Source organism: Haliotis rufescens, unplaced genomic scaffold (assembly GCF_023055435.1).
Source record: "Haliotis rufescens isolate VD_foot unplaced genomic scaffold, xgHalRufe1.0.p SCAF_2, whole genome shotgun sequence".
Lineage (NCBI taxonomy): Eukaryota > Metazoa > Mollusca > Gastropoda > Lepetellida > Haliotidae > Haliotis > Haliotis rufescens.
Genome location: NW_025963890.1, coordinates 76,532,043 through 76,551,148, shown reverse-complemented (window position 1 = coordinate 76,551,148; position 19,106 = coordinate 76,532,043). Strand labels below are relative to the sequence as shown.

Genomic DNA, 19,106 nt, shown 5'->3' with positions numbered 1-19,106 from the left:
CAACGTCGGCAAACTGCATCGGGCCGATGAAGTTTTGCTCATCGGATCGACATCGGCCCAACGCCGTCAAACGTCATCGGCCCTGCATCGGCACTGCACCGGCCCAGCATCGGCCCAGCGTCGGCAAACATCGTCGGGCCGATGAAGTTTTGCTCATCGGATCGACATCGGCCCAACGCCGGCAAACATCATCGGCCCTGCATCGGCAATGCACCCGCCCAGCATTGGCCCAGCGTCGGCAAACAATGTCGGGCCGATGAAGTTTTGCTCATCGGATCGACATCGGCCCAACGTCGTAAATAGTTATCTGGCCAGCCTCCGGCAACTGTTATGGAATCAGCATCGGATGGACATCGGCCCAACGTCGACAATAATTATCAGCGCAGCATCTGCCATCTGCCATTGTCTTAAATAGGCTGATGTCATCAGAAGTCATAACTGACAACATCTCATCTTAATATTTCATGTAAATGATGCCACAATAGAACTTTTCCAAGTGTAGTGTTAGGGTACATAAAACTAAACATTTCTAAAAGCTGCAGCTAGCCATGATGTTAAAGTTACAAAGATAAAAGGTAAAACTAAAAAATACTGAATTTTTAAAAAGATAATAATTTTTTATCATAGTTAATACTTTGAAAACCAAACGTAAGTAATATAAATACTTCTAGCTGTACAATACAATCGAAATGCTTACACTAGTTACAGTACTATTTTTTATGTACCCTAATACATGTGTAGTTAATACTTATAAAAAACACAAACAGCAAAATAGAATAATAAACTTTATTATTAATTAATTATTATTTACAAGAAAACAGTGTTACTACCTGCAACAAGGCGGATGTGAAACATATATTCTCAAAACCTGTTTTAAAACACAGTCTAAACATATACCCCTCATATTGGCCTGCAAAATTTCATTTATGTGGCTTCAAATTCGTTTGCAAGACAAACTCCCCCCCCCTATATTTCATCAAGTTAAAATAGCATGAAGCAAAGGCCATAACTCCATACAAAATAAGTTCTTATAACCATCTTCTGGAGTTTGTACCTTAGGTAAGCACGGAAAGTTTCATTTATTAACTTCAGTAGTGTCCAAGAGAACCTGGCAGAATATGTACCAAGTTCAAAAACAAGGGTCATAACCCTGTGAAAAATATGTTGTCAACACCAACATTTTGGATTTCTTTGTTCCGTTGCAATTCAGCACTTTTGTTTGCAGATTCTCTATCTACATCTCTGTTTTTCAGTACGCGTTTTCCTTATGCCATTTCTAAGCCTTGCTCCTGGAACTCGAAGCCATTCTTTTACACAGGTCACCATGTACTTGTCAGTGGCTTGTAAGAGCCCAGCTGCAGGCTTCCTCCTCAGCTTCTGTTTACAAATAATAGCAAAAAATGTCAGTGTGCATATTATAAGTCATTGCAAGCACTCTCACAATTACAAGAAATGGACTTCACAAGTGTGTTAACATAATGGAATAATAGAATAAGTAATACCCTGTTCACATGCACCACCTTACATATGTGTGTATATTTTATTTTAAGTCTTGACACCTGTTAATAAATACAGGGTTCACTCGAGGAATTTTCTGCTATGGGCCCTTTATGTGACAATTTCATATATTCCCTAGGTACACCCGCACTTGCCCATACAGCACAATGTTAAAATGCCCCATTGTATTTGAAAATGTGGGCCTTTTTCCAAATTTAGGGGCTAAAAGCAGAAGGCCCCACCCTAGAATTATCGGAATCCAAGTAAGTAAATTGATGAGTTAATAATATGTGTAAATAAGTAAATTGAATTATGTGTAATTATATACGCAAATAACATAACAACTCCCAATATTGTATGGTAGGTCCCTAATCTGTTTCTTATGTCAATTAAAAAAGATTTTATAACTGACATATCACCCTATTAATTTAACCCAATAAAAATCCCCAATAACCACATAACACCCCACCTCCAATCTTGCTGGAGAACAGTTTTAGGTGTGCAATCTCTCTTGTATGTCCATCAAAAGTAAGTCAGCATGAAATTTCATTTGGAAGATTACCATAGTAAGTGTCAGGGGCCCTTAATAGGGCAAACATGATATTAAATATATGCTTATAAATATTTCAAGCAGAAACATGTATCAGTTGGTTTGGTTTGTTGTTTTACGCCTCACTCAGCAATATTCCAGCTATATGACGGCAGTCTGTAAATGATCGAGTCTGGACAAGACAATCAAGTGATTAACATCATGAGCATCAATCCATGCAATTGGGATCGATGACATGCATCAACCAAGTCAGAGAGCCTCACCTCCCGATCCCATTAGTCGCCTCATAGGACAAGCATAGTTGCCTTTTACGGCAAACATGGGTTGCTGAAGATATCTTCTACCCCGGATCTTCTATATGAATCAAAATTGGAGTAAATTTCCCATACTTGATACATCTAAAGAAATTTAATTCACTCACCAGTTCTCTCTCAGTTGCTCGATTTTGGAAAAGCTGCTAAGAGTTCATTCAGCTCATCCATGTTTGCCAATAGGCAATGGCTAAACATCTGATTTTCTTAAATAGAAATATAAGAATATTATATGTCAAGTTTGTGTAGCAGCAGTGAGCACTTAGCTATTATGGTGATGATGTCAAGAGGTTGAGGGGAATATTGCTCAAAACATAAAAGTAACATTTAAATAAAGCTTTGGCCATACACAGATATCAGGTCGTACATCTTATCTCATATATTTGCACTTGTACATACAGTCCTTATCTGGAGCCATGTAGCAGAAATAATTTCCCAGGGAAAGTAGTTTCACGTTAATAGCCATAGCCACATCCATTGAAAAGCAGTGAGAAAATCCCCATATTGACATAATATTGAACAGATCCTGTGAAGTCTGGTTACCACAAAACAGATTTCATTTATTATATGATGCCAAAATATATGTAGATTACATCATGGAAAACCAAAACTGCAAATAAACGTTTATCATTAAAAGATCAGATACAAAGGTATGTACATATTACAAACACTTGTATGCAAAAAATAGCAGGAAAGTATTGGGGACAAGTAATTTTAATTCTTAATTTAATTTAATTTATTTAGTCAGAATAAATCAAATTTGAAACAAGGCTGTGGGTGTTTTTCTACAATGGATAATGTCCTGAAAAATCTGTACTGAAGTATCTTCATCAAAGTTTTACCATAAATGTTGATTAAATAAATGACATTCTAAATTGATTGGATTATATATTTAGCATCATACCTTTGAAATAGTACATTGAAAAAAGATTAATTCAGTATTTCATCAAAAATGTACATCATAAATTACTTAACTAGATAAGACTACCATACCCCCCCCCCAAAAAAACAAAAAAACAACAAAAAACAAAACACACACACACACACACCCTAAAAATCCATTCTGAAATAGCCATATCTCAAAACCTCAATCAATCGATACAGATACCATACATCGGTATAAGATTTCTGATCGATTATAGGCATATGTCTATGTAAGGTATCCAGCAGATCTTGATAAAATTGCCCACACCTGTAATGCGCAGTGATCCGTTTACTAAAAGAGCTGTCCTTTCATTTCGCCCATTATCCAGAAAAAGTTCAAAATTCGCAAGTAACTATGACATTAAAAAACATATTTTTATTTTTTTTATTTCAACCTTTAGGTGATCGAAAACCAAACTCGGCAGTGAAGCTCCGTTCATCGATCAGTAGGAAACATTAGCTGGATCGCATGACATGCACACGCAATGCTGAAAGTTTCCGAAAGCCTCGCTATGAATTTCATGTTCACTGCTTTTTGCGCTGACAGCAATCACAAAATTGACTTGTAAATTCGAGTTTGTAATTAATTTCCTAACCTCATCCATCCCCACACTTAACAAATACGCCTGTGACAATGACAAATAAAGCAATGTTCATTCAAAAATACTAATGTAAGTAAAAGTTTGGCTATTCATTTGCTTGCCGCTGTAATACTCTCACCCCGAGATTGCGACTCGTTGGTTGAACATCGCTGAATCTACATTGAAATAAAACATATCTTGTCATGTTTTGTATTTGCCCTTGTCCCCGCGTTTTGCTAGAAATATGTTTATGGTGTTTAAAAAATATAAATAGAGAATCTAGTGAGGATGCAGTGTCACGACATATTCCACGGATTTTGACACTGACGTAGAATTGACAGGAGTGTGTTTCTCGAACCTCCAAAACACATAGGCCTAGATTTCTCTACTCACGTTGACACTTATGAATGTACACTGTTTCTCGTTTCAATTGTAAGGTTTGAAAATAAAATAAACACCTCGTAAATACAGTAATGAAGTAAACACTTACCGCAAAATAGATTTTCCCTCAGCCCTCCGCATCACCCCGATCGTCGTCTGCTTGAAAAGACGCGCGTGAGTAACAGCGCCCTCTATAACAAGAGTAGCTTCCCTTGGAAACATGTTGTGAAAACGTTGGACCAACGTAACATAACCGCTCGCGATATTCCAAACTTTTGCCAATATCATGTAATTTGCTGAATGAATTGTAAGATGTGACGAATCCCGTCTGTATGTTCTCTGTCTGTTGTATATGTGCAGCCAAAATGGTCAGTGAATGTGCTTGATCTATTTAATTTAAAAATTAAAAATAAAGTTAATATTTTGAGTTCAAATAGAAATATTGTATTATTTGTAAATATACTTGATCTATTATTTGTCACATTGTAATCGACAAATGTGTTTTTTTCTTTTATGTTATCATAACAAGATCAAATCATATATCAGGTTCAATGTCAGTGCCAATCACCAGCATTGGCCTGACAGCGGACCGCTGCAGTTTGCCGATGCCGATATTGCCGGCTGTTGCCGATGCAAAGCCAACGTCGGCCCGACGTAGGTGTGCTAGCTGGGCAACTGCCACAGTTGGGTGATAAGTCTTTCATTTTTATTGAGAAAGATGCCTCATTGCTGCACTCTAGAATGAACACTGATGACATCACTGGATAACAAAGGGTGACTAAATGCATGAATGATCTTCAACATATATTAGTTTCTTCCTGTGAATTGTGAACAATCGCCGAAATTCAAACAGATAAAAACCACAAAGAACAAAACGTAAATATATATTTGAACAAGGATTTACATTTCAAATCTACACACAAAAACAAATCTTGTAAATCTGATATTCCTGAACAATATAGATGACCCCCAAATGTTTGACATGAATAAATAGATACACGGTAGCTACGTAGATACTCTGGGTATGAGATAAACATTAACTGTCAATAAATTGCAATTTTCCTTTCGCTATTTGTATCTACTACCAATCAGTCGTCAGACCTTTCATGATAGACCAAAAATATACAATCCAAAGTTTCCTTCTAAAGCGCTGATTATATTTTCCATTCTGAAAATATTACAGAAGCCATTTCTACACAAACTTCATATGAGTTTATGGCATCATTGCGAATCTCTCTTATTAGTAAGGCAAATGCTTTATGATTCCTCTAAAAACGATGAATATAAAACTCCCTTTATAGTTCACAAAAATGCCTAAGAAAACCTAAATTATGGATTGAAAGTATCGAATTGAATGTTAGAAAAGTATCGAATTGAATATTAGAAAAGTATCGAATTGAATGTTAGAAAAGGGTAACATTCCGGTATGCTTTGTTGACAAAATTATAAGTAATATGTGCATTATACATGATTACGTACAAAGAGAATAAATCAAATATTAATTAATACAAATGCATGATTCCCTACCAGGTGAATCTTCAAAGTACAAATGTGTACGATTTTCATGTAAAATATTTAATATTTCGAAAAAATAATTACTTTAAATTTCAGCCATCGTTAATGACAAAATTTATACTCAAATATATACTTGTTGAAGTGATGATGAAGTGATGATGAAAATGGCATCCATTCTCTGATTCAGCTTCCCTTTATCTGAAAGACGAAACACAATTAAGTTATACCAAATTATGTTTACTTGAATCAACAAATCTGAGTATCGTATCACAGGATGCTCTAAAAACGTAGTTTGTTTATTTTCTGTATGAACATAACACCTGGTTAATGCCACGCTCAGCAATATTCAAACTTTATGACGGCGGCATGTAAATAATCAAGTCTGGACCAGACAATCCAGTGATTGATATTGTAAGTAACGATCTACATGGTAGAGATGCAATGACACGCATTCAACCAAGTCTTCGAGCCTGACCCCAGATCCATTATAGTTTGCTAGGAACCCATTCTACACCCGGAATCCCGTCAGTGGATACTGGCTGTAACCATGGTAACGCTGAATCAGTGTTTTTGTTGCCACGGCATGTTTTCCACCGATTGTATCGTTACATAACATTCCACATGAATAGTTTGTACTCATATTTATAGGTTTGAGTTGGTAAAAATGAGAAATACGACTCTGTTAATAGTGAGACTGGTTTAACGCCACTTTTATCGGTGTAACAGTTATATCAGGGCCTGTGAGAAGGAAGCCAGGTAACACAAAGGTCTTACAACTTTGCTGAAACCCACGAGTTCGGGTATGATGCTGACAAACCAAGAATTGTGGTTGGGACGAATCTAGAATTCAAACAAACGGATCCTGGCAAATAAAGTACGACATTCTGCGACCCACTTAAACTCTGAATGGTGACCAGAGTTTATATTACGCAAGAACAGTGCACCCTGATGCTGGTAAACATCATAACCACAAGAGTACCGCATTGCCCAGGGAATACGTACTTACGTCCAGGATATCTCGAGATTGTCCGACATTCGGTGGTCAAGGGATGAAATGACGAGTGTCTGGAAAACCAAAACTAGAAGGTCATGGATGGCGAAAACATAAAGTCTTGAAATACACTCTATACAAAATATATGGTGTTTATTTTATACTACGTTAATATAAATGATTCGACTTTTGTTGTCACGTAAGATTTTTAATTGCGATTGCGGTTCAACTTTAGAAAGAGTACGGAGTTGGACCTTATTCTGGACGAAGCTGTCGTGACTTGTGGCGTTGATGGTGACGGTGCGTATCATCCCTGGCAACCCCCATACCTCCACCATCTGCAACCTCAGAGCCTCCATACCCACCATGGCCTGTGTGACGTTCATAGTCAGCTTGTTCTGAGGGGCATGACAACATGATTGTAGAAAAAGACACTTTTGAGACTTAACATTACAAACAATGGTACATTTAAGGACAGAAAACAAAAATATGCCGTGAGATTAAGTTAACATCGAATAAGAAACGGGTCCTAGGCGGCATAAACGTTAAACTAATTTGTCTTGTGGGTTCTTGGAAGCTATGCATTTAACATCTCCCAAACGATATTCAAACTGTTCAGTGGTTCAACATGCACAGCTGATCCAGTCGTCTAATCCGCCGCAATTCACTGTGCAGGATCGCTTGCCTATGCATACCCATGATATAGGTTCGTATCCCAGATTAGACCTATTTATGTTCTAGGTTCGCGAGCACCATGCCCAAGTTTGTGAGTTTTACCAAAATGATAAACGTCAAAGAATTTTGGGAGTTCCCCTTTTATCAAACTGACATTCCATGATATAACTAAAACGCTGTTCAAAACACTGTTCAAACAAACTCACACACTCTAAGGCAGTGACTGGCTATTTTAATACCTACCTCTTTACAGTCAAACACGGCATGATAGTAGTTGCCTTTCTCGTAAGTATCTAGAATAGATCACACATATAGCATTTTATCTATCATTTTACAAATCTGAAGAAAGATGAAACCTCATGGTTTTTTTCATGATATTTTCTTGTTTACTTGTACGAAAGTACACACATCGGTGGCTTAGTATTATCACCATCATCATCATAATGTATATTTGTGAAAAGAAATATGCCTTTCATGGCCATAAACTTATATTGACCACGACATTACGATTAATACTTTGCAAGTTGCACTCTTAACACAATGAATTTCCACCCATAAACACAATACTGGACATCTATACCCCACAATCGCTGTGTCAACTCCAACCACACCTACCTATCTCCTCCCCGTCATCCCAAAACAGCTCCCCCCTGGCCTGCAACCCTTGGTCCTCCATTTCTCCCAGGGCGACAATCAGGGTGAATGGCGTCTGGCGACTGACAACATAACATTAGAGAATACTGAAAAACTGGATAGCCTCAAGTTACACAAGGTATCATTTCGTCACTATACTAATCTTGTCCGATACTTCCTCGGTACATCTTTATTAGACGTATATCTAGCCTTTCAAATCGTAAATTATTCCATTGCACACTGAAACGGTACACCACACAAGAAATTGTTGAAATCTTGTCAAATTTGTTTGTTTGTTGTTAACGCCGCACTCAACAATATTCCGGCTATGTGACGGCTGTCTTTATATAATCGTGTTTGAACAGACAATCCAGTTATTGACCTCATCAGCATCGATCTCAACCAAATCAGCGAGCCTGACCACCTGATCCCGTTAGTCGCCTCTTACGACAAGCGTGGTTTGCTGAAGACCTCTTCTACCCCGGATCTTCACCTCCACATTTTATACAGTTTTGACAGTGAGAGGATAGACGCGTCCATGTGTTACAGAAACTTCAACTGATGATATATGTAATGATTTAAATATTTAATCATTTTTTCACGATACACCATATGCGGTACCTGAAGTGTGTGTTGTTGGCAGAGTCTTGGAGAGGCAGGACATGACCTCCGCGCACATGCAGGGGGATTTGGGAGTCCGGGCTGATGGGGATATGCAGGTAGGACCTCCCCTCCTCCGCAGCTACATCACCCTACGGAGATGAAGAATCATAATACAGTCATTGCTTTTCCAAACTGGGAGACACAAGGATATTCTGAAGTAGGAGAATTTGATGCTTATGACACACGTCCAAAGAGGACGTTTATATAGTGCCGCTTGTAGTCTTGTTTGATAGTCATTACTTAGAAGTTGACGGATGACAAAGTAGACAAAATTTATGTATAACAACTTCTTTAACACTATAACAAGTGACATTTTGGAATAGGTCCTCATACCGTTATCAAGCAAGGGCAACGGTATAAGGTTCTATACCGAAACTTTGTCGCTTGTAGTCTCCTAAAAAAAATAATATGTAAATTATGTCTCAAAATACCTTGAACAAGCACACGTTTTCTATGCATTCAGAACACACCATGGACGTGGAAATCATACATCTTGGATATCTTGTGATCAGATTATTAAAGAATTAATATTAATGCAAGCAAGGGAGTTGATCAGTTGGTGGATACAACTTTCAACTGTAACATGTCACTCACGGTGTACCAGTCATACCAACGTCCCTGTGGTACGTAGATGCTCAGTGACGTCTGGCCCTGAAACAAGACTTCAAAGATACAGACACTGCATGTAGGGCCATATATATAGGTTATCACGCTTGTGTGTTTGGGGATGGTAAATATCCTGCATTAGGAATAAACATTGTATTTAGCGAGCCTTGGCGAGCTAAATACATAGTACTTACTCCTAATACAGGATATTTACCATCCCTAAACACACAAGCGTGATAACCTCTTTATCATATAATGTCATTCTTTAATTCTTTGCTTTAAAATAGCTCTCCCTCTCTCAAACATTACCGAAACATTGCGAGTTTTCCTGGAATGCGCGCATTAATATTTATTACGTCACAGGGTAAGTGATGTGTCAGTCGGACAGTAGCCAATATAGCTCCAACTAAAATGTGTTTCTTATACAGTGGCGAAGCAACATATACGCAAAACAACAATTGTTTTTACTTGCACTTCGCGGCAATCCATCGGTCTGCCCGCTAGAGTAACTGCCCTTTGTCAAAGGGAAGCTACTCTAACCCTAGTCTATGAGACGTCACGGCCACGTTCAGACGTTGTTGACAGTCGGTCTGTCCTTTCATAACGTCAAGTACAGTCAGATGCACACAGAGCGACAAAACGAAACAAGGTAACCATTCAAACATATTTCGGCCAAATCCAACTATTTTAATTTGTGGAAAAGGTTTCAAGTCGCAGAGGTCGACAAGCACAGATATGGCTACTGATCCCGCTTGGCTGGGCCTAGTGCCCTTGCAAAATTGTTTCGAAATTTATATCTCAAAAGTTGCCAAAAGTTATAAAATGCCTTAGCTACATCACAGTTAGACACTGTTTTTTAGTATGTTAGACTGTTCTTTTGATAATGATAGCAATTATCCCTTTAGTTTATCCAGATTCACAATGGTTAATTCTGACTCGATCGCCGAATGACAAGAGCGACGCCATGTTTGTTTGTAAACACTGAAAGTAGTCCCTACTTGACCTTTGATATTTGCATCTCTATCCGCATATGACCCCAACGGATATCGTTTTTATCCGTTGGCTTTATCCTGCCGAGAAACCTACCCATTGTATGATAAAGTTTCATATCATGATGCACAACAAAACTGCCACCGCCAACAAAAGCTACCACAATCTCTTGACGACACATGTACTGTAAAAAAATTGTGTTTGGATCCTTCCTGCACAGTAAAGAATTGTATGTCTTGGAAGGGATACAGAAATATGATCCTATCTGTAACAAAATTTACAGACCCAAGCCCCTGAATATTTTATGGTCAGTCCCTGGATGGTAACCGCCTCTACCGCAGACAAGTCAAGATCCGGGGTGGAATAGGTCTTCAGCAACCCATGCTTACTGTGAGAGGCGACTATGCTTGTAGTAAGAGGCGACTAACGGGATCGGGTGGTAAGGCTTGCTGACCGGGTTAATACATGTCATCGTATTCCAATTGCGTGGATCGATGCTCATGATGTCAGTCACTGGATTTAATCAGGCTAGATTATTTACAGACAACGATCATATAGCTGGAATATTGCTGAGTGCAACAAACAAACAAACAAACAAACAAACTTCGTGCAGTATGGGTGATATCATGAGAGCGGCGCCCCACAGGAACTGCCGGTCAATCCTGTAGGTGGTCTGGTCTCGTGGAAACCTACAAGCACAGATAATAGTTCACAGTTTAAGTCAAAATAGAAGTCACATTAAAATGATGCATCCTTTTGTTTGCAAGACACATGTACCTTACTACCCTGAACCATTAACATAGTATCTATACAACATGATATATATTGGTGTTGATGGTGACCGTGCTGTGTTAACGTAGTGATGCTAAAACTAGCATCGACTTGTCCATTTATCTCGGAACTTGTTTTACCCCGGAATTTACCATAGGTTACACATTGGTAGAAAAGTAGGTAAGATATCACAGATGCCAACTGCACTGTGATTATACAATGTCAACACCAGAGAACAAACCAGTCTCAATCATCTGCTGATATAGTTTTCATAGGGTAACCAAGGCAAAATAGCTGTGACAAACATATTGTAATTACTATGTTTGATTTGTTTTGTATATCTGGGGAAAGTTGTTAACAAATGATTAGTTTTAAATCAAGTAAAATCATGAGTATCAATATAACGAACGCACCTCAAGGGGTTGGATTTTATGTAATATAATATGCCTTATAAAAAAATCAGTAGGAAGTGTACAAGGGTCGGCTGATACCACATCCATGTATTTACATCCAACTATTTCTCACAAAACCTGGATTATTGTTTGTTTGCTTGTTGTTTAATACCGCACTCAGCAACATTCCGGGAATATGATGGTCACATTTAATAATCAAGTCTGTACCAGACAAACCTGTGGTTAATATTATACCAACGCGCCACGCCTTCGGGTTTGGATGACATGTAATCAAGCAAGTCATCGAGTCTGACCACCTGATGCTCTTTATTCAGGTTTTAAGAAAAGTATGACACATTGTGGAACCTAGTCTGCCCCGAAATGTCCTACACTTGTAAAGTATGGACCTCCTTGAGCTCATCCTGTTTACCCCACTCACGCGTGATGTAGAGGTCTGATGACGGTGTTGCCGTGGCTGTGGGCGCGATGGAACAGTGTGTACAGGTACGGCAGCAGGCGGTACCGCGTCTCCATAGCTTCACGTGATGCACGTGCAACATCCTCGCCAAGGGACCCAGGGTCTTGGCGCTGTGAGGGCAGAAGACGCTCTGTCAGTGGTGACATTCCACATACAATCCTCGATAACACAACGTAGTATACAATCCTCAATTACCCAATACTGTATACATACAATCCTCAATTACCCAATGTAGTAAATATACAATCCTCAATTACCCAATGTAGTATATATACAATCCTCAATTACCCAATACTGTATACATACAATCCTCAATTACCCAATACTGTATACATACAATCCTCAATTACCCAATGTAGTATATATACAATCCTCAATTACCCAATACTGTATACATACAATCCTCAATTACCCAATACAGTATATATACAATCCTCAATTACCCAATACTGTATACATACAATCCTCAATTACCCAATACTGTATACATACAATCCTCAATTACCCAATACTGTATACATACAATCCTCAATTACCCAATACTGTATACATACAATCCTCACTTACCCAATACTGTATACATACAATCCTCAATTACCCAATACTGTATACATACAATCCTCAATTACCCAATGTAGTATACATACAATCCTCAATTACCCAATACTGTATACATACAATCCTCAATTACCCAATGTAGTATACATACAATCCTCAATTACCCAATACTGTATACATACAATCCTCAATTACCCAATGTAGTACACATACAATCCTCAATTACCCAATGTAGTATACATACAATCCTCAATTACCCAATGTACTATACATACAATCCTCAATTACCCAATACTGTATACATACAATCCTCAATTACCCAATGTAGTATACATACAATCCTCAATTACCCAATGTAGTATACATACAATCCTCAATTACCCAATGTAGTATATATACAATCCTCAATTACCCAATGTAGTACACATACAATCCTCAATTACCCAATGTAGTATACATACAATCCTCAATTACCCAATGTAGTATACATACAATCCTCAATTACCCAATACTGTATATATACAATCCTCAATTACCCAATGTAGTACACATACAATCCTCAATTACCCAATACAGTATATATACAATCCTCAATTACCCAATGTAGTACACATACAATCCTCAATTACCCAATGTAGTATACATACAATCCTCAATTACCCAGTGCAGTATATATACAATCCTCAATTACCCAATACAGTATATATACAATCCTCAATTACCCAATGCTGTATACATACAAACCTCAATAGCTCAATTTAGTATATATACAATCCTCAATTACCCAATACAGTATACATACAATCCCCAATTACCCAATAGAGTATATATACAATCATCAATTACCCAATGTAGTATATATACAATCCTCAATTATCCAATACAGTATACATACAATCCCCAATTACCCAATACAGTATATATACAATCCTCAATTACCCAATGCAGTATATATACAATCCTCAATTACCCAATGCAGTATATATACAATCCTCAATTACCCAATACAGTATACATACAATCCTAAATTACCCAATGCAGTATATATACAAGCCTCAATTATCCAATGTAGTATACATACAATCCTCAATTACCAAATACAGTATATATACAATCCTCAATTACCCAATGTAGTATATATACAATCCTCTATTACCCAATGTAGTACACATACAATCGTCAATTACCCAATGTAGTATACATACATTCGCCAATTACCCAATGTAGTATATATACAATCCTTTTCACACAAAAAAGCCATCTTAGTGTTACGACTGTCTTAGCACTAACATCGCTCTGCAGAATGGGTACTGGTATGATCTGTAAAACGGTGTCAACGCATCTCTTCACGGTGAGAAGATTAACGTTTCAGCATACCCTAACACTCTTGCTGTGTACGTACCTTGAACCCGATACCATTATGGTTCCTGGAGAAGGTGTAGAATGCCCCGAGCTGCATCCAGCGCTTACACAGTTCAGGGGTCGTCTCCTCGAAAAACCCGCAAATATCGGCACCGATCTGGATATACACAAATACACAGTGAAATATTTTCATCATTCAAGCTGCTAATGTAGAAAGTACAAACATGTCTTGAACAGTTCATCTTTGTTCAGTATTAAAAGTAACGGCCTTGTTCACTTATTTGAGTAAGTGAGTGAGCATGGTTTTACGCCGCTTTTAGGCATATTCCACCAATATCACGGGGAGACACCAGAAATGTGTGCTTCACACATTGTACCCATGTCGGGATTCGAACACGGGTTTTCGGCGTGACGAGCGAACGTTTTAACCACTAGGCTACCCGACTGCCCCATCACTTAACACAACACTATTTGATCATTTGATTGGTCCAAATTTGGCAAGCAAGTGCAAGTTAATGCTTTAGCCAGTGATATACTGACATGTCCCATGACTTTCAAAACAATATCTAAATATTTACTTGACAAAGGGTCAAGTAGTCGCTCTGAAACATGGTTATAAAAAACAAATTTGTCATCCATCAAAAAAGTGTCATGTATCCAATATCTAAACAGTTTTTGTAATTTCTCCAGTGGACAAGATAGGGCACTAGGGCACTTATCACACCTTGTCAGTAAGCAGGGTCTCACTTCGTCATTTAGGTCATACATTGCGATTAGGAAGGGCAATAACTTCTCATGCAGGACAACACCTCGTCATTAAGAAGGATGATATTTTGTCATTAAACTGGATCATACTTAGTCATTATGAATGACCATACCATGTCATTAAGTTTGCCAAGCAGAAGAAAACGGCATATATTCATATATAGGCCTCGGTATCTGTTAACAGAACACTTCGCAAGCTGTATACTCACATACGGGATACCAAAGAGGTTGAACTCAAGGATGCCTGTAAGAAAAACATAATCATTTGTTTATTGAGATGCATATTTGTGACAACAGATTGCAAGTAATCAAGTCTTGACCAGACAATCCAGGGATTGTTAAACCGCGACATATCCCACACTGTTGGAATACACTAAGATAAAATTAACCATGTCACGGAGCCTGACTATCCGTTTAGTCATGTTGTATGGCATGAACATGTTCGTGACATCTTCACGGGGCAGGTTAGTTAACTGACAATAAAAGTTGAGTTTCAACCCTTACCAAACTAGGCTGGAATTATAGAGTTTTATTTTGGCTGGACTAACAAAGTCCATAGTCCAATGAAAATTCCCGGAGCCAAATCAACATCCGGTTTGAAAACTGCAGTTTGTGTGAAACAAATGCAAATGGCATCAGAGGTGGAATCTGAGTGGTCGCTAGGAGGGACATAGCCCAGGGATTCCAGCCTAGTTAGGCAAGGGTGGAAACGTGGCTTTTACAGACAGTTAACTCCCTTGTCTCTGGAGGATGCTTTTTAGGTACCTTTCCTAACCCTGAACACCATACCACTGACCATACCATTAAAAATCATTTTCTAATTTTCCTCAAACACTTAATTTTTTTAATTTTCGCTATTTCGTTTGATTATCAGTTTCTGCACCAATACAAATATTAAAACAGGATACCTATAGTCGACATGAGGGGACATGTTGTCCTGAATTCTGTAATCGGTGCGTTTAACCATAATCACAAAGACACTCGGCAGTCCCTCCTACCTGTGACTGAGACCACCATGTCCCTCCATTTGCTGGCGTTGTCCCCAAGCCAGTGGCCGGAGTGCTTGCCGCTGCCCGGGAACGTGGACCTGGTCACGACAATCCCTCGCTTACCAGTCGCCTGCTGCAGAGCCCTGTGATGGACGTAGTGTTATTAAAGTACTTCGGCATGTACAGGTGCAAGGGGTTTTCACAAGTACTTTATCCTTCAACTTTGAATATCAATGTATGTGAACAATAATAACGTTAAATGCCACAACAAATCATTTGTTTATTGGAATGCCTGTCCATGTTCGTTTGTTCTTTAAACAAAGCATTGTTCCAGCTACATGACGTCAGATGTATGTATATTCCAGCTTTAATTATGACGTTGTCGGTATATGAGAAAGCTCGGGAGCGTCAGTTTTTGATGTGCGATTGAACCCCACTGTCCATACATAGATTGGTGCAGTTACTCCCTTAGAACTGGTCATTTTGACTCACATTACAGCTGGTCATTGAGACTCACATTTGAGAGGGGTCATTGTCACTCACATTTAAGAGGGGCCATTGTGACTCATATTAGAGAGTGGTCGTTGTGGCTCACATTAGAGAGGGGTCATTGTGACTCACATTTAAGAGGGGTCATTGTGACTCACATTAGAGCTGGTCAATGAGACTCACATTTCAGATGGCTCATTGCGACATTAGAGCTGGTTATTATGACTCACATTTGAGAGTGGTCATTGTGACTCACATTAGAGAGTGGTCATTGTGACTCACATTTGAGAGGGGTCATTGTGACTCACATTTGAGAGGGGACATTGTGACTCACATTAGAGCTGGTAATTGAGACTCACATTTGAGAGGGTTCATTGCGACATTAGAGCTGGTCATTGAGATTCACATTTGAGAGACTCACTGTGACTTACATTTGAGAGTGGTCGTTGTGACTCACCTAAGAGTGGGTTCAGTCTGGCTCCAGCCATACAGACTGTGGACGTTGTAATGCTGATATTCCCCACGCTCTCCCTGTACAGCAGTCATACAGATTGTCTTCTCTGAGATGCGGGCAAGTCTGTCAGCATTATCGTAGTGGAACGAGGCACCTGAATACCATTTAAGTGTGATCATATAAAAAAAGAAAAATATCAACTGTCCCCAAAGTTCTTGAAACAAAAGATTAGGCTTCAGACTGTTGAAAACATGAATTTTCTACCCCAAAAATTACATTGTTGCATGGTGTGTTTCTTTTAAAAAAACCATCATGCTCATTTCACGAATTAATTCATTAATTCACGATAGTTATAAAATACCTTGCTCTAAAATATCCGTGTCTTCCTATGAAGCCAACACAAATTTAATGTTAACAAATTTTGCAATCAGTAAAACACCCACGTGTTCTGTATGGGGGATCCTCCAAGCTGCCGACGGGACACTTCAAGCTCCAGTAGGGCGTGGCATTGACAGGCCAGTTGAAGGGTTTCTCCTCGTTGGTGCCGAAATTGGCAGGTTCGTTCATGTCCTGATTGAAGGTGTCAGTGTTAATGTATAGCCTATGCGTGGTGATGTCATGAAACTCGAAATAACAAACTCATGAAAACTTTATTCATTAAACTCATAACACGGTACTACCTATTCAGCAAGAATAATTTTCAGAAGTCCAGTTATTACTTACAATCCAAAGTCCATCAAAGTAGAGAGTGCGGGAGTGGTTGTTGATGAGCTCGCCCCACACCCGCCGTGTAGCGTTCTTGAAGAAGTCAGGGAACACTGTCTTGCCCTTCGGCCACACCTTATGAATTGAAGCCATGATGTTTCAGATGTGTAAATACATTTAGTTAATTACTAGTGGTGGGCCGATACACCAATGCATCGCGATATTTCCCTTCCCGACACAAGTAACTATCACAGTCGCACGCGTAGTAAAAAATAGATTCACACCTTAAATGTTTATTTTAAAGGCTGTTACACCAAACACAAATTAAAAGTGAAAAAGTAAATATTTTCATCCTTTGCGCCATACGTGACACTGTCAACTGTAATTGATCAGTGCGCCAGGTATTTGGCCATCCTGTCTGTGTCCTGTCACAGATAAGAGCACACAAAAGTATTGTGATACGTGTCGGACCGTGAACAAGTTATCATGATATGTAACAGATCACAAAGTTGGTGCATCGTCCCAGCCTAATTAATTCCACTGACCAAGGGGCATAACTGTGCCCAGACGACTAGACCAACGGTGATTTTACAGGAAATCGCAAGGTTAACTTAAACATTTTACAACAGGAAGTAGGGGAGCAGGTAAACACTCAATGACATTATGTGAACGCAACTGCAACCATTTGTCATCGATTAGAATTGTGGTTGTTGCTGTGTCCGCAATTGGTCAATGTAACATGCACCCATTCTGTGAAACGACCTCTTCAATACAATAGTTCCGAGTCCTACGTACATATCCCAGCAGGGCGTTGTCGGTGTCGTTGCTGCCCACAGGGATGTCGACACCGCTGGGCCACATGATGTTACCGCCTACCGCCTTCATCGCGTCGTAGGGCACGTAGCGGGTGTTGTTGGAGATGATGGCTGGGTCCTGGGTTTGACAAAGAATACATCACAGACCTTAGTCACTGGTTTCTAGGATTCAGTAATATTAAGGAGCAATTTGGCAACAAAGGGCTCTGTGGTAAATAAAGCATTCAGAGGTATACAGTGACTTAAGCCTTTTTAGCTCTTTGGTAACAAAGGCATCAAGAGCTCTGAGTATTAGAAACCTTATGATATGATTGGACATTTTCCGACTTGAAATCCCCACAGAGAGACAAACCCTGCAAAATCTCAATGATTGATACAGAATCAGGTTCCACACTATTGCATATCCAAAGTCAAACAAGAAGGTGCAACTATTTACATCGACAAGTAACGTGTCTGACACGTGTGCGACACCAGTGCCATCCCTACCAGTATGATGATGTTTCTCATGCCCCCAGCACGGAGCGTGTTGAAGTAGGTGTTGAGACCGGGGAAGTTGACGTTGTCAACGGTGAAGTCTTTCCGCTCGTCCATGTGGTCGATATCAACGTACTGGACGTCCTGTGGAGGAACACTGCACATCTTGTACACAATGTGGATGATAATTACATGGATTGATGTTTTTCTCTTCATTCGTCTAGATTCATATTTCAAAAATTATATCCGGAAAAAGACACGTATGATAATGCATATTCAATAATCTACAATGTGCTTCAGATCAAGTATTGCGAAGAATGTGCCTCTGTCTTGACGAGAGTGAGTAAAAAGGGTCTTGACTAACAGTAAGTCCCAGAAAGTCCCAGAATAAAGTTATCTTATTTAAATATAAATGTCTACTAAATAAAACATAAAATCAAAATGGAGTCCACAATAATCCTCCCTAGACTTGCCTAATCATTCTAGACATGATTGAGCTGGATTCATTTTTTAGTTTAATCTCTCAGGCCTGGGAGA

The 19,106-nt window shown here is 39.0% G+C and overlaps 1 protein-coding gene and 1 long non-coding RNA gene across 4 annotated transcripts in view; both read right to left on the bottom strand.

Annotated features, from left to right (window-relative positions):
- Window positions 1–772: 772 nt before the first annotated feature.
- On the bottom strand, window positions 773–4,880 carry LOC124152964. 2 transcript variants are annotated; one of them, XR_007222368.1, is made up of 3 exons: window positions 4,354–4,875; window positions 2,469–2,564; window positions 773–1,377 (listed from the first exon to the last, which is right to left on the bottom strand). It is a non-coding gene; the product is annotated as an uncharacterized LOC124152964 (long non-coding RNA). The 2 variants fall into 2 exon arrangements; XR_007222367.1 differs by having other exon boundaries at window positions 2,469–4,880.
- A 565-nt stretch (window positions 4,881–5,445) lies between these two features.
- Window positions 5,446–19,106, bottom strand: part of LOC124147610 (sucrase-isomaltase, intestinal-like) — an 85,166-nt gene continuing 71,505 nt past the window's right edge. Inside the window, exons 51-67 of one of the 2 annotated variants that reach the window (XM_048400575.1) lie at window positions 18,582–18,713; window positions 18,076–18,213; window positions 17,299–17,415; window positions 17,019–17,145; window positions 16,579–16,729; window positions 15,642–15,775; window positions 14,853–14,887; window positions 13,919–14,035; window positions 11,920–12,068; window positions 10,922–11,006; window positions 9,316–9,372; window positions 8,680–8,810; window positions 8,041–8,141; window positions 7,669–7,718; window positions 7,005–7,148; window positions 6,762–6,824; window positions 5,446–5,957 (exon numbers count right to left, since the gene is read on the bottom strand). In XM_048400575.1, the coding sequence (XP_048256532.1) occupies window positions 6,762–6,824; window positions 7,005–7,148; window positions 7,669–7,718; window positions 8,041–8,141; window positions 8,680–8,810; window positions 9,316–9,372; window positions 10,922–11,006; window positions 11,920–12,068; window positions 13,919–14,035; window positions 14,853–14,887; window positions 15,642–15,775; window positions 16,579–16,729; window positions 17,019–17,145; window positions 17,299–17,415; window positions 18,076–18,213; window positions 18,582–18,713 (1,731 nt within the window). In that variant the 3' untranslated portion in view covers window positions 5,446–5,957. The remainder of the gene's footprint in view (window positions 5,958–6,761; window positions 6,825–7,004; window positions 7,149–7,668; window positions 7,719–8,040; window positions 8,142–8,679; window positions 8,811–9,315; window positions 9,373–10,921; window positions 11,007–11,919; window positions 12,069–13,918; window positions 14,036–14,852; window positions 14,888–15,641; window positions 15,776–16,578; window positions 16,730–17,018; window positions 17,146–17,298; window positions 17,416–18,075; window positions 18,214–18,581; window positions 18,714–19,106) is intronic. The other variant, XM_048400574.1, reaches the window with a different exon arrangement.